This window comes from Coturnix japonica, chromosome Z, assembly GCF_001577835.2.
Source record: "Coturnix japonica isolate 7356 chromosome Z, Coturnix japonica 2.1, whole genome shotgun sequence".
In the NCBI taxonomy this organism is placed as follows: Eukaryota; Metazoa; Chordata; class Aves; order Galliformes; family Phasianidae; genus Coturnix; species Coturnix japonica.
In genome coordinates, this window is record NC_029547.1 from 629,362 (window position 1) to 642,008 (window position 12,647).

Genomic DNA, 12,647 nt, shown 5'->3' on the forward strand with positions numbered 1-12,647 from the left:
AAATGGAATACTGCCTTTTAACAACCTCTTGTGCCCCTTGAATATTGTAATGAAGATGCAGAGATAAGCACAGGGGAAGTTGTGCAAGCCAGGAAGGGACACCATTAAAGAAATTTGCTTTTTTTCCATTACAACCACTGCTGGTATGAGCTGAACCTGGTGGTCACAGTAACAGCTTGTGATTGATTTGGCTGTTGCAGAAAGAAAAGCAATAGCTGACATAAAGAGAGGGGCAGAAGCAAACTCTCTGTGTCAGGAATGATTCTGATCATCCTGGGAAGGGATAAGTTGTAAGGGGTTAACATGTTACAGTGGGGACTTATTTTTCTGGTTTAACAACTCTATTGCACAAAGAATGTTAATTTCCAGTCTTACATGACATTCATGAAATGCTTCTGGTTTTATTTCATTTGGATTAAAGGATTAAATTTCCTCCCGTTTATGAAGCCTGGCATGTGCAAGAGTAATGAATTTTATATTGTAATCAAAAGCATTAATGAGTTTAACGTTCATTGTTTTCTTGTTCTTTTCTCCTTCGCTTTTTTTCCCCACCGTGCAGTGATGTGGGATCTGATTCAGATAACAACATCAGACAAATAAACCATGAAGCAGCCCATAGGCGGTTTCGTTCTCGAAGACACATTAGTGAGGATTTGGAACCGGAACCTATGGAGTCTGGAGACATTCCTGAGGTACATGAAGGTCTTGCATTTAAGAATTTAAACAGCCTCAGGCCCAAATGTTTCCCATTTTGTAAGCTAATTACCATGCACCATGAACAGTAATGGTTTTGCATGTTTTTTTATGGAAATCAAGTAAGTAGAATACCAGAGACACAATAAATAACCTAGGTAGCTTCACTTTCCTGCACACATGCTTTTATAGGTGGCTGGTAGCGTATGCACAGTGTTAAGTACCATGTAAATGCTAGGACACACATTTGTAATACCAAGCACTGCTGGTTATCTCTAAGTAGATAAAACACTTTCAATATTCTGCTTTGAATAACAATGAGACAAGTTTGTAGGAAGTGAAACACACTGAATAGAACTGCCATTTGTTTGAGTTTTCTTCTGTGTCTTGATTTAGGAGGAAAACAGGTTATTTTTCTCCCCAGAAACACTTGCTTCTATTTAAAATCCGGAGATCTTTTAGTCAGTATTCTTAATCTACAGGTAGAATAACGTAGTGATATTTTTAAGCAAACTTTTTGTGTGAAGCTCCTATCCCATTCAGCCTTAAGGAATGATTTATGTTGAATGATTTTATGAATTTTTTTAATGTGAAAGGCAGCTACCTGTGTGTCCTATGTGTTAGTTTATTTCATTAAATCTTAATGCTGATGATCACACTTGTGTTTGCCACAATGAGGTGGCCACCTGGAATGCATAGGGGAAGCAGAGGCTTGGTTTGACTTTAAGTAGTTAACACAGTTTATTTTCTTTTGTCAGCCTTGGGAAGCCATTTCAGAGGAGGCGAGTGCAACTGGGGATACTTTAAGCTTATCGTTGCCACCACCTCCTGCATCTCCTGTATCTCGTAGCAGTCCTCAGGAGCTATCTGAGGAACTGAGCAGAAGACTTCAGATCACTCCTGACTCTAATGGGGAACAGCTGAGTTCTTTGATCGTATGTGACACTCTGCTCTTTCTGTATACATCTTTACTCCTGTGATTTTTGTTAGCTTGACATAATCCTGAATTGTTTATGTAGGTGAGTTGGTATTGCTGGTCTTAGGAAAAACTGAGTATGCTGTTAAAAGCATCTTTAAAAAAACTCAGCTTAATTTCACCACAGAAAAACTGCCTTGAAGAGCAGACTTCCTCGATTTAGGTTTAATGTTTGTTTTTATTTTCCTAAATGACTTTAATTTGAGAGTCTACTGCTTTTATACCTTTAGTGAACCAAATGCATTGTATAATAATAGAGAATATCAAGCTCAGAATATCCAAAAGAAAGTTACTAATTATCATCCATATTATTATGTGGTAACTTTTCAAAAGCTTTGTGCTTTCCTGTGTGTATTTATGCTGAAGGATGTCTTGTATTAGAATTTTACAAACCCCCATCATGGTCCACTGGTTAACTGTTACAAGACTAACAAAGGATTAGAATTGAAAGGAAGTAGTTATGGTGAAATTTATGGCTCTGCAGATTTACTGATAACTAGTCTGGAAAACCACAGCAGGTTACTTGAGGTGAGAACAAAATATAAGTTCTTTGTGTCTGTGTTACCTGTTAGTTGAACACACCAATGATACCACAAAAAGTGAGGATACTGTGCTTTCAACTGTGGAAATGTCTTATGTCTCTTTGATTGAGAAAACAATTGCAAATATTAAACAGAACATTGTGTTGAGATTTAATCATTTCCCGGGTGTGTGCTATTAAGGTACCTTTGTAATTAAAGTGAGAAGTAATCACACTTATTCTTTTTCTGATCAAATAGGATCTTGATTAGGTGATTTTTCATGAGGAGCCTATGCAATGCGTACAATGACTCGCGTGTTGTACAGAGATTAGTTCAGCAAATTATAGCTCTGATTGCCAGCCATCTGCACAAAGTCTGCTTCTGTAGATAACTGCAGGTTTCATTAGACCTTCACCTTGAGGGTGGGAGGTTAATCAAGTAGGATCAGTGAGAAGAACAGGGCCTACATTTGTTGTACAGAGAAAATAATAAGTGGTATAGCTACAAAATTATCTTAATTAAAATAATTCAGTAATTATGTTTCCATACAAACTATCTCTTCTGTGAGCCATTAAATAACATCTTACTTATCATTGCAATACAAATTTTAATAAGACCATACAAAGTAAGAAATTGTTGGAGAATTTAGTGCCTGAGTTACACTACTCATTGAGCTGGGCATTGAGATACTGAAAGGAGTAAAACGAAGCAGCTCTGAAATTATTCTGTCTGCACATGGAGATTGAGTGGGTCAGCAGCATTCAGTCCATGGCCCCAGAGGGTCTGTCAGATCAGCTTGTGTCTGTGTCTCTGCTCCCACAGCTCTGGCTTCTGTGAGTTCTCACTGGCCTGATCCAGCACTTAACTCTGGGCAGTGCTTCTCCTGGGCTTGTAAATCTGCCCAGTTCTGAGATGTGTAATGATAGCAAGGAGACATCAAGAGCATCATTTGGATTGAGCAAGGTGGCAGGGAGGGTTTGACATTGCCAGCTAAACATGAGATATGTCTGCTTGACATCTCTTTACCCATGACTGTGCAGGCTGTTGGATCCCTGACTTTTCCTAAACCTAAATCTGGACTGGCTTTGCATGTAACTAAGATGCATGGCATGTGTGGAAATCCAGTAGCTCTAATGTATTGATTTTGCAAGGACTATATTGCCAGTATTTGGTCAGGAGTTTTAAATTTTCCTTATGCTGCTTGTTCTCCCTCTAGATTTTCTAAAGTGTCTTTCAAAGATACTTGAAAATAGTTAAACTTACAGACATTTTCTTATTTTTTTTCAGCAAAGAGATCCTTCCTCAAGACTGAGATCTTGCAGTGTAACAGATACGGTCGCTGAACAATCTCAATTATCTTTGGTAAATGAAAGCTAATCTTTATTTATTTCTTCTTCTTTTAACATCATTGTTAAATGATTCTGGATGGTATCTGTTCCTAGATCAGTTCCAGGCAGATCTAGTTCAGTCATTGATGTGTGGTTATCCCAAATCATTATGGAAACCAAATTAATGTCAGGGCACAAAGTACAATGAGGAACTCCATAAGAGAGAAAAAAACATTTTGAGACAGAGTGTAGTCATACTGACTTCAGTTGTCTAACACAGAAATGTAGTTTACTAAAAAGTTGATGTATGAAGTGAAGAGAGAAAACCTTCCCAGGAGCGTTTTCAGGGTATCATTCCTCACACACAAAAAGATTACACAAATTTACCATGGAAATATTGAGCAAGTAGGGAGTTACTGATAAGTTCATTATTAAACTTGATGTCTCTCCATTGTTTCTTTATGTTGTTATTGGTTGGACATTTACTGTAGCTGTAGTATTTTTCTCTTTGTGTTCTGTGTGTTTAGTGTATCTACATTTGCTGCTTGTAGTTGCATGCAATGGCTGTTGTTCAAAAGAGTGCTTCTGAAGTGTTATCCACCTCTTTACTTCCTTCTCTGGATGAACAGTGGTGTGGTTTTCAGTATAATTATGCCTTAACTGTCTTCTCTCCATACTAGAGGAAACTGGCACTTAATGAAGTCTGATCGAGAGGTGGTCAGCTGCTTAATTTAATATAACTTAATGGAGTATGAGTTTCTTTACCTCAAGCAGTCACTTTGGGCCTTGTTGTGATCTATCTTTCAGTTTGCTATAGTAGTGCATTCAATTATTTAGCAGAAGAATTGAAATCATTGCTCTATTACAAAGATATTTCTTGATCTCAATCTTTATTGAACTAATGATGATTTATCTTCTAGCAACTAAATCCATACTTTCTTTCTAAATTGTGCTGGTTTTGATTGCAATGATCCTTAATGAGAATTTGAAACGCCACTTTCGTATTTTTGGTCTAACTTTTTCTGTGCACTCTTTGATGATCAGAATGGATCCGTTTTGTTTCTAAAGGAGGAAATTAATCATGTTACACTTAGAGTGAATGGTCTTGTCATCCTTAACAATACTGCTCATACAATATTGGATGCCAGAACTCTTGAAATCAGTTCCTTTGATGATTCTTCTATCAAGTTCTAACTTCTTTATCAATGATTGATGGCTTAGTTGTTGGTTTTTTTTTTACATTATCTTTAAGATTATTTAAATCTAATTGCTCTTTTAATAAATCTGAGATTGCAGATGATTCCTTATTCCTAAAGATGTAAGAGTAAACTGTGTCCTTCATCACCAAGTGTATTTACCTGTAACATTAACTATCATTTAACAGCAGAGTGGCCCATCTAGGAGAGCTCGTTCTTCAACAGTCACAGGTGGTGAGGAACCAACGGTAATATCTTTATCCATTGCTATCTCTAAATAAAATGCAGGTAGATTTAGGTCTTGTACAGTAATTAACATTTTTTCACAGAGCAGCAGTGTGATAAATGACATACAGCCACTGAAGAAATAGTTGCGTTTATTTACTTATTTACTTTACTAGAGATTTTCTCAAATAATGCTCAATTCACTCTAACTTCGCTTCAATTTAAGGCTATTTTATTACTAGTATATGCGTGTACTAAAAACATGCCATAAACTTCTAAAAAACAAGATACAATGACTAATTCTTTAAACCTTGAAATAATCAACGTTTAGAGATATCAACTCAGTATATTTGTATCCTTCATTGTGCTTGTCTTCCCTTACTCTCTGTTAGGCTGATTCTTTTAGATTCTTAAGATTGATCTTAATTTGAGAACTGTGCGATGATACAGTGTTATGGATTGTGGAGGTCTTAATTACAGCCAATTTTTACTTTCCAGCTGTTGTTCCTCACTGCAAGGCTAAAATTTTGCTTTGCTCATCCAATAAAATTCTTGAAATGCTTTTCTGAAAGAATTTTTCCAAGTAATTAAAGAGAAGCAGATTTCATTTATATTGATCCTTGCCAAAAAAGTCTCGTTCTGTTAGTCTGAAACATTATTTCATAGAAAGCATTATCCACTGACAGTAATAATTGGCTTTCACGAGTATTTGCACTCTTAGATAATTTACTTCAGGAATGTAATTCAAAGTTGGTACATTTCCTGTTGCATGCAGTAATAACAGACCTTAGTTTGTGTTTTGATGCATCACTCTGTGACCTTGTTTGTATTTACTGGTTTTTTAGAATCAGAGGAGCATGCTTGTATTTAGTTCCTGCAGACTGTAATTTTTTTATGTCCTTGCAAATCCTTTCTTGCAGATATTTTCTGTTAATTCTGCCTAAGCTGAGTTCATACTTCCCTGTCTCATAATATTTATCTTTTTTTTTTTTTTAATGGGGCCCTCCCCCTTGCTGTCTTAATTCAACATACATCTATACTATGAGACCCAAACCCACAGACTGCTCAGGTCTTAAAGTCCTGCACTGAAGTCCGTTCTTCAAAGGCTGCCACTTTTTTGTTCTTTAGGGATACTAAATATGTAGGCAAAGAATTTGTCAATGCTGAAGTTCCTAGGGCAGTTCAGTTTTTCTTTCAGACTTCCTCTAATACCTGTTGTCAGGCTGGGGCCCACAAATAAACCTCTTGATAAATCCCCCACATTTCTATTCTGTGTGGCAGAATATCTTCATGTTGGTATCTAAAGCATGGCAGGGAGATTGAAGGGCATGCATGCAGGTTGCATGCATGGTTGCATTAACCCAGCAGTTAGGAAGGAGAAGGGCTACTGACAGATGGAGTTGTTTTGATTGTCTGATAAATGGAAATCAGACGATAAAGCTGAGCAACTTTCTGGTGTTTCTGTATACTGCCAGCACCAAGTCAGTTGAAGCTGATTGTTTGCAGCATGCCATCATACCATGATTAGAAGGTGTACTATTACAACCCAGACTATCAGTTACCTTAATTGTCTGATTTTTAATTAAAACATGGTCTGGGGACTGTATTCAAACCACTTACCATGTCCTGATGGGACAAGTGGGAATGTTTTTAAACTGAGACAGGGGAGATTTTGGTTAGATATTAGGAGGAAGCTTTTTCTACACAGAGGGTGGTGACGCACTGTTCACAGGTTGCCCAAGGAGGCTGTGGATGCCCCATCCCTGCAGGCATTCAAGGCCAGGCTGGATGTGGCTCTGTGCAGCCTGTTCTGGTGGTTGGTGACACTGCACACAGCAGGGGGTTGTAACAAGGTGAGAATTGTGGTCCTTTTCAACCCAGGCCGTTCTGTGATTCTATGATTATTGGCCACCAACGAATAGCTTGGCAACTGTAGAAGAGTCTCAGGGAAGGTAGTCGCGCTGTCACTGCCCATCAGCTACATGAACTGAAACAAGTGGGAAAATAGCACTTTCCAGCATTTGACTACTTTGGAAATAAATTGTAGTTTGTTTCAGAGGGTGTAACTCAGCTTCCTTATCAGTTTTCCTTTTTCTGTCTCCTAATGTACCACGTCAACTTTCTAACTCATTCATTTTCCTTTCTGATTTCTTTTCTTGATGGTCAGATGGTTCTCCAGATCACTTTGTCAACTACACTCTTCTGCTACAAAGCTAACTTACTGATGTAAGCAAGAGCCCTGGGAAGAGGTCTTAAGAATATGAAGCAAGAACAAGGATTGCTGTAAATCACTTTGCTGGAGCAAATAATGTAGAGCATAAAAAAAGGATTTACTGAGAGTCTTTGGAGACCTGAGGAGTTACCAAATCCTGCTGTGCAGTGTCATGCACATGTTTTATCTCTAAGTAGTAGTTTTCCACTGTAGTAATGTGTTAAATAAAATGATCATACCATACAAACCACTGTTTATAAAGACATTGGAAGAATAAATTCTTTTTTTGCTTTGTGGTTAGCATGGTGAATAAAGCTGAGAGCCTAGGGAATCAGAGAGGCGGTTATCTAAGCTGCCTTAGTTGTGCTGTAATACTTCTGATGGTCTTGTAAGTCTGCATAGTAAGACAAAATGTGCAGGTATTTGGTAATCTCCAAGGCTGATTTTTCCCCTGATTTCATTTAAAGATCATAGAAGAAAATGTGAATAGTCTTTTTTAAACATCTTCCATCTCTTAATAGCATATATTTTCTCATATTCCAGCATCATCTTTTTTGGCAATAGAGCTCAGTGTTTTTAAGACCTCTTCCACAGCGGTTATTTCTTCTAACCTGCCCTGTTTTCCTCCACAGCTGCTTTACCTTTCAGTTGTCTTCCAAAAGCACTCACAGAATTTGATTCACACCGTGAGAATTGAAGAGCACAGCAATGTGTGTGTGTATTAATCCCCTGTGGGACTGAGTCTTCACAGAATCAGAGTTTTAGGGTTTGCAAGAGACATTTTCAGGTCATCGAGTCCAGCCCCTGATTAAAGCAAGATTCCTATAGCAGGAGAAAAGATATAAGTAATATAAGTTATAAAGTAATATATCATTACCAGAGTAATTTGCCTGTATTGCTGAACTCCCCCTACCTGCATTTGGGTTCTTTGCATATGAATTAGCTCTGAAACAGAAGCTGCTTTTCATGTGTGGGTAAAACACTCAAAATCCCTCAACAGTTGCCCTTGCTCACTGTAAATTATGGTATCACCACTGTGCTGGGCAAAGACAAATGCCTGAGTCCGTTATCGTTAAACTCGGGCTTCAAAAGAGGGATTGGTGAGACTGATGAGGAAGGAAAGCATGCAGAAATGGACAAAACAGTGAAGCTCAAACACCTCTTTATTCCAGCGCGTGATGAAAGCTTTTAGATTTCACCATTCTTCTGTCATGAAGGCAGCTATTTTGAAGAAGCAAAGCGATATCTAACATTATAGAACCCTGATAAGTAAGATATGACTGTGTATTTTAACGTGATTAATCTGCTGATTGAACCAAATACATGAATGCATTTTAATCTAAGTAACAAGGTGCAGATAAATTGCACCTTGCACCTGCCAAATCCTTGATGAGATGGTAAACAGAATCTGCTTCATTAGAGAGCAAGAATGCTGTCCTGCTGAATGCAGAGGCAACACAAGCAAGTGATGTTCTACAGAGAAAAGGAGTCCCAAACTAGAAAGTGACAGAGCTTTATCATGTGAATAATGATTTGGAATTGTAATCTGACTCTCTGGGCACCTTTCCCTCCTGAAATGTGCTTTCAGATGCAGGCAGGTTTGGTATTAGAATTTCTTCCTAGGCTGTTTGCCCTCCAGAGGCTTTGCTGCTTGAGTAGACTGTATTTTTTAACTCTGTATGTCCCAGAAACAAATGTCCACTTGTTTAAATCACTGAAGACAGTGTCTCTTGTAGCTTGATTAGTGTGTTAAATAGTGACATAATTTGTCTAATGACAATTGGTGCCATTGTCCCCATTGTCTGTATGTTTCTTTACAGCAACATCTTCGTTGTGCAACTTTTTGATTAGAAAAGCAGTATCTTTTCATTCTAAAGTTTGGGCTCAGTTTTAGGGTGTATCCTCTGTCTTTGGGACACCTAACTAACACTGAATGCAATTGTTTGTAACTAAGAAAATGTTTGGATTTCAATTTTTAAACCCTCAGCAGTTGCTGCAGTTGAGTCAAGATCCCATGGTGTAGATGAGGCTAGAACTAGAGAGGTCTAGACTGGAAAGTGTGATGACTTCTTACTTATCCACACCACTGTAAGGGGAAAAATCAACCTAGAGGGAAAATCATTACAATGCAAGGTTTCTTTTTGTCATCATTATGTGTAACATCCCAATTAAAAAGTTCGAGGGCATATAAGCTTAGCTGGTTTTGGAGCAAGAGACCTGAATCTGTGCAAAAGTGAATCAAAAGGTCTGTTATGAGAAACTGTGATTTGACTCAAAGGGGTTTGAAGAAGAGCTTATGATTTCCCAGACCACATTTTCTGTGTGTTTGATAGTTCTTAGAATTATGTGCATCAACGAGTTATTTTCAAAGAACAGATGTTAATTTTTTTAAGCTAATAAAAGAATAACAATATGGTAATTTCTTGTTGAACAGCCTTCAGTGGCTTATGTCCACACCACACCAGGCTTACCTTCAGGCTGGGAGGAAAGGAAGGATGCAAAGGGCCGTACTTACTATGTCAATCACAACAATCGAACCACAACCTGGACACGGCCCATCATGCAGGTAAGGAGATCTGTTACATTGCTCTGTTGAGACAGCATAATACCTTTAGATAGCATCATATTGAGTATGATTTCACAGGAAGGCATTTGCAGAGATGTGCCAAATATAAATAAAAGACAAATGTCTCTATAGGTTTGAATTTGAAAGTTTTTCTGCTTAATTAGTAATTTGATATATTCTCTATCTTTGCGATGGAATTAAATAACGTGCTTGACTGTAATAGTCATAATAACGATACTAAATATCAGCATCATTTTTAATAGCCCTAACTTTGGATGAACTGTGGTCTTGATGACTGGCTAACTTGGTTTTGCATCCCAAATAGCTCGCAGAAGATGGCATGGTTGGGTCAGCAACGAACAGCAACAACCACCTGAGTGAGCCCCAGATCAGACGGCCCCGCAGCCTCAGTTCGCCCACAGTCACCTTATCGGCTCCACTCGAGGTGAGAAGCGCTGTTAGCACCACAAACCACTTGTGTCTGACTTCTCTCGTGGTTACCTTTATAACTTTTTAACTCCCCTGTAGTTATGCCACACTGCATTGTTATAATATATTCCTACTTTTATTTTTTACATAATATGTTGCTGTTTTCTTCTAACATTTTTCTATCAGAATCTTTACATCACGCAGTAGTGTTGCTTAACTTTGATAATTGCATGTTGTGAATGAATAGTCTGTCTGGCATATATGATCAAAGATTGCTTGTGTTTTTCTTGTATGATTAAATCTCACAAATCAATTTGACATGGCTGCGTTGAGGAGAGAAAGTTATGAAAAATTCCATCTTCAAATGGGAAGCAGCATCTTTTTTGTCATTTCTCACTTTTTCCCTTAGGCAAATTGTTGAAAATCTGTAATTTCAAGCTGATATAAGAAGTCTAAACCTACGCTTATTTTAGTTTTAATCCTCTTTCTGAAGTTGTAGTTGGGAGATCCATTAAGAAGTGCAAGGCTGGATGTGGCTATGGGCAGCCAGGTCTGGTGGCTGGCAACTCAGCCCATTGTAGGGACATTGAAACTAGGTGATCATTGTGGTCCTTTTCAACCCACGCCATTTTGTGATTCTGTGATTAAGTCACTTCACATTTAGGATACTCTCCCATTTAAAAATAATATCTATTGCGCCACAAAGTACAGAGCAGTGCTTGTATCTTTTCCTTTTAAAAACGAAACATTGACATGTACAGACCATCTTCAGTAAAATATGGAATCAAGTGGGCATTATCATCGCACAGGGAAATGATAAAACTCTGTGCCCTTCAAAGCAAAAAAGCTTAATGAGTGATGAGGAATAGCTAATTACTGAGAACTTAACCTGCATTCTAGGAAATCAATGCTAGCACTTATTTATAGTGTAAATTGCATCTGGAATGAAAAACTCCTTGCTGTGATAACGCGTTGTGTTCAGTCTCCTTTATTAAGTGGCATTTGGCAAATCCTTATACCTCCTCTGTTGTCAGGGCATGAAGGACTCCCCGGTGCGCAGAGCTGTGAAGGACACTCTTTCCAACCCTCAATCTCCGCAGCCCTCTCCCTACAACTCTCCTAAACCACAGCACAAAGTTGCGCAGAGCTTCCTCCCTCCTGGCTGGGAGATGCGGATAGCACCCAATGGCAGGCCCTTCTTCATCGACCACAATACTAAAACTACTACCTGGGTAAGGGGAATTCTAGGTAACAAACTTTAAATGGTTTTGTCTTTATCGCTCTGTTTTCTGGGCTATAGACCCTCTGTTTCACTTTAGAATTGGTCTTGTGTTTAAGACAGTAGTTCCAATGGAGAGATTTGTGAGGTTTCATAAAGCTGAGCAAAGTGAGACTGACTCCTCCATGCAGTGATGTCACAGTATTTTGTGTTTGACCTTTTTATACTTGGCAAACCACTGCACACAAGTCTTGTCTTTGAAATCCCTCAGATTTGGGTCTTTCTGGCACACAGTGTGATGGAGGTTTGGCGTGGTGTTTGTTTTGAGGCTGCGTAATTCTTGAATTTCTTTCCTGTTAATGTAATGTATGTTCATCTTTGGTGAGCAGAATCCATTTTACAGTTTGCTCAGTGTCGTGAGGATCTGCTTTTCAGTAATTCTACATTCTCAGTGAGCAAGTGGGGGCAAAATTCAAGTAGGAAAAAATGTGAAAGCTGACTCAGCATTTCATGTCACGATTAAAGTATGAGTGCAACTTAAATGTTTTAGATGTCATTCAAATGCACGATAGCAACTATTTTACAGGAAATATTCCTAATGGTGGCTCTTAATCACATTCCCAGATGCATGTGGGTGGGTTATGTGTGGAGATCTCAATCTCTCTCCAAAGCGATCTTCTGTGACCTTCTTTACTTGCCTCTTTTTACATCTTTTGTTCATTAATGTCATATCTGTGGGTTAATAAAAATGTAAGAAGCTCATTTACATAGTGATCCAACCTTTTTGTGATAGAATGGCTTATTTATCCCTTTATTTTGTAAGGCAGGAATGAGCAGGTGACTGTAATGGCACTTACGAATTCATGCTTTGCCAAGAACAGGGCTCTGGAAAGAGCACCCTTAAAAGAATCAGAGTCTTACCCACACTACCTCTTAACATTCAAATAAAAAGATCTGTTCAATGTATTAATTTTAATTAAGAATGTGGCAAGTCCAAATATGAAATGTTTTATTACTTTATGTATTTGGATTTTTCATTTTATTCTCAGAAATGTAAAAATGAAACCATAATTTTAATGCAGGAAGACAGCTGTTCCAGCTGCTTCTATGTTTGACTTTGTACCCAGATGTTGGGTTTATGGTTACATGTATCTGTTACAGGAAGATCCTCGACTGAAATTTCCAGTGCATTTGAGAACAAAAGCTTCTTTGAACCCCAACGATTTGGGCCCTCTTCCTGTAAGTGACAATGTGTGTGTATTTGGGTACATACCTGCTATCT

The 12,647-nt window shown here is 38.2% G+C and overlaps 1 protein-coding gene across 7 annotated transcripts in view; it reads left to right on the forward strand.

Annotated features, from left to right (window-relative positions):
• NEDD4L (NEDD4 like E3 ubiquitin protein ligase) overlaps positions 1 to 12,647 on the forward strand; it is a 114,933-nt gene that overhangs the window by 84,648 nt on the left and 17,638 nt on the right. For 4 of the 7 annotated variants that reach the window (XM_015848162.2, XM_015848163.2, XM_015887233.2 and 1 more), the window contains 8 exons: positions 560 to 692; positions 1,452 to 1,628; positions 3,478 to 3,552; positions 4,903 to 4,962; positions 9,586 to 9,717; positions 10,043 to 10,162; positions 11,181 to 11,378; positions 12,527 to 12,604. In XM_015848162.2, coding sequence (XP_015703648.1) covers positions 560 to 692; positions 1,452 to 1,628; positions 3,478 to 3,552; positions 4,903 to 4,962; positions 9,586 to 9,717; positions 10,043 to 10,162; positions 11,181 to 11,378; positions 12,527 to 12,604 — 973 coding nt within the window. The remainder of the gene's footprint in view (positions 1 to 559; positions 693 to 1,451; positions 1,629 to 3,477; positions 3,553 to 4,902; positions 4,963 to 9,585; positions 9,718 to 10,042; positions 10,163 to 11,180; positions 11,379 to 12,526; positions 12,605 to 12,647) is intronic. The other 3 variants (XM_015848164.2, XM_015887235.2, XM_015848161.2) reach the window with 1 other exon arrangement.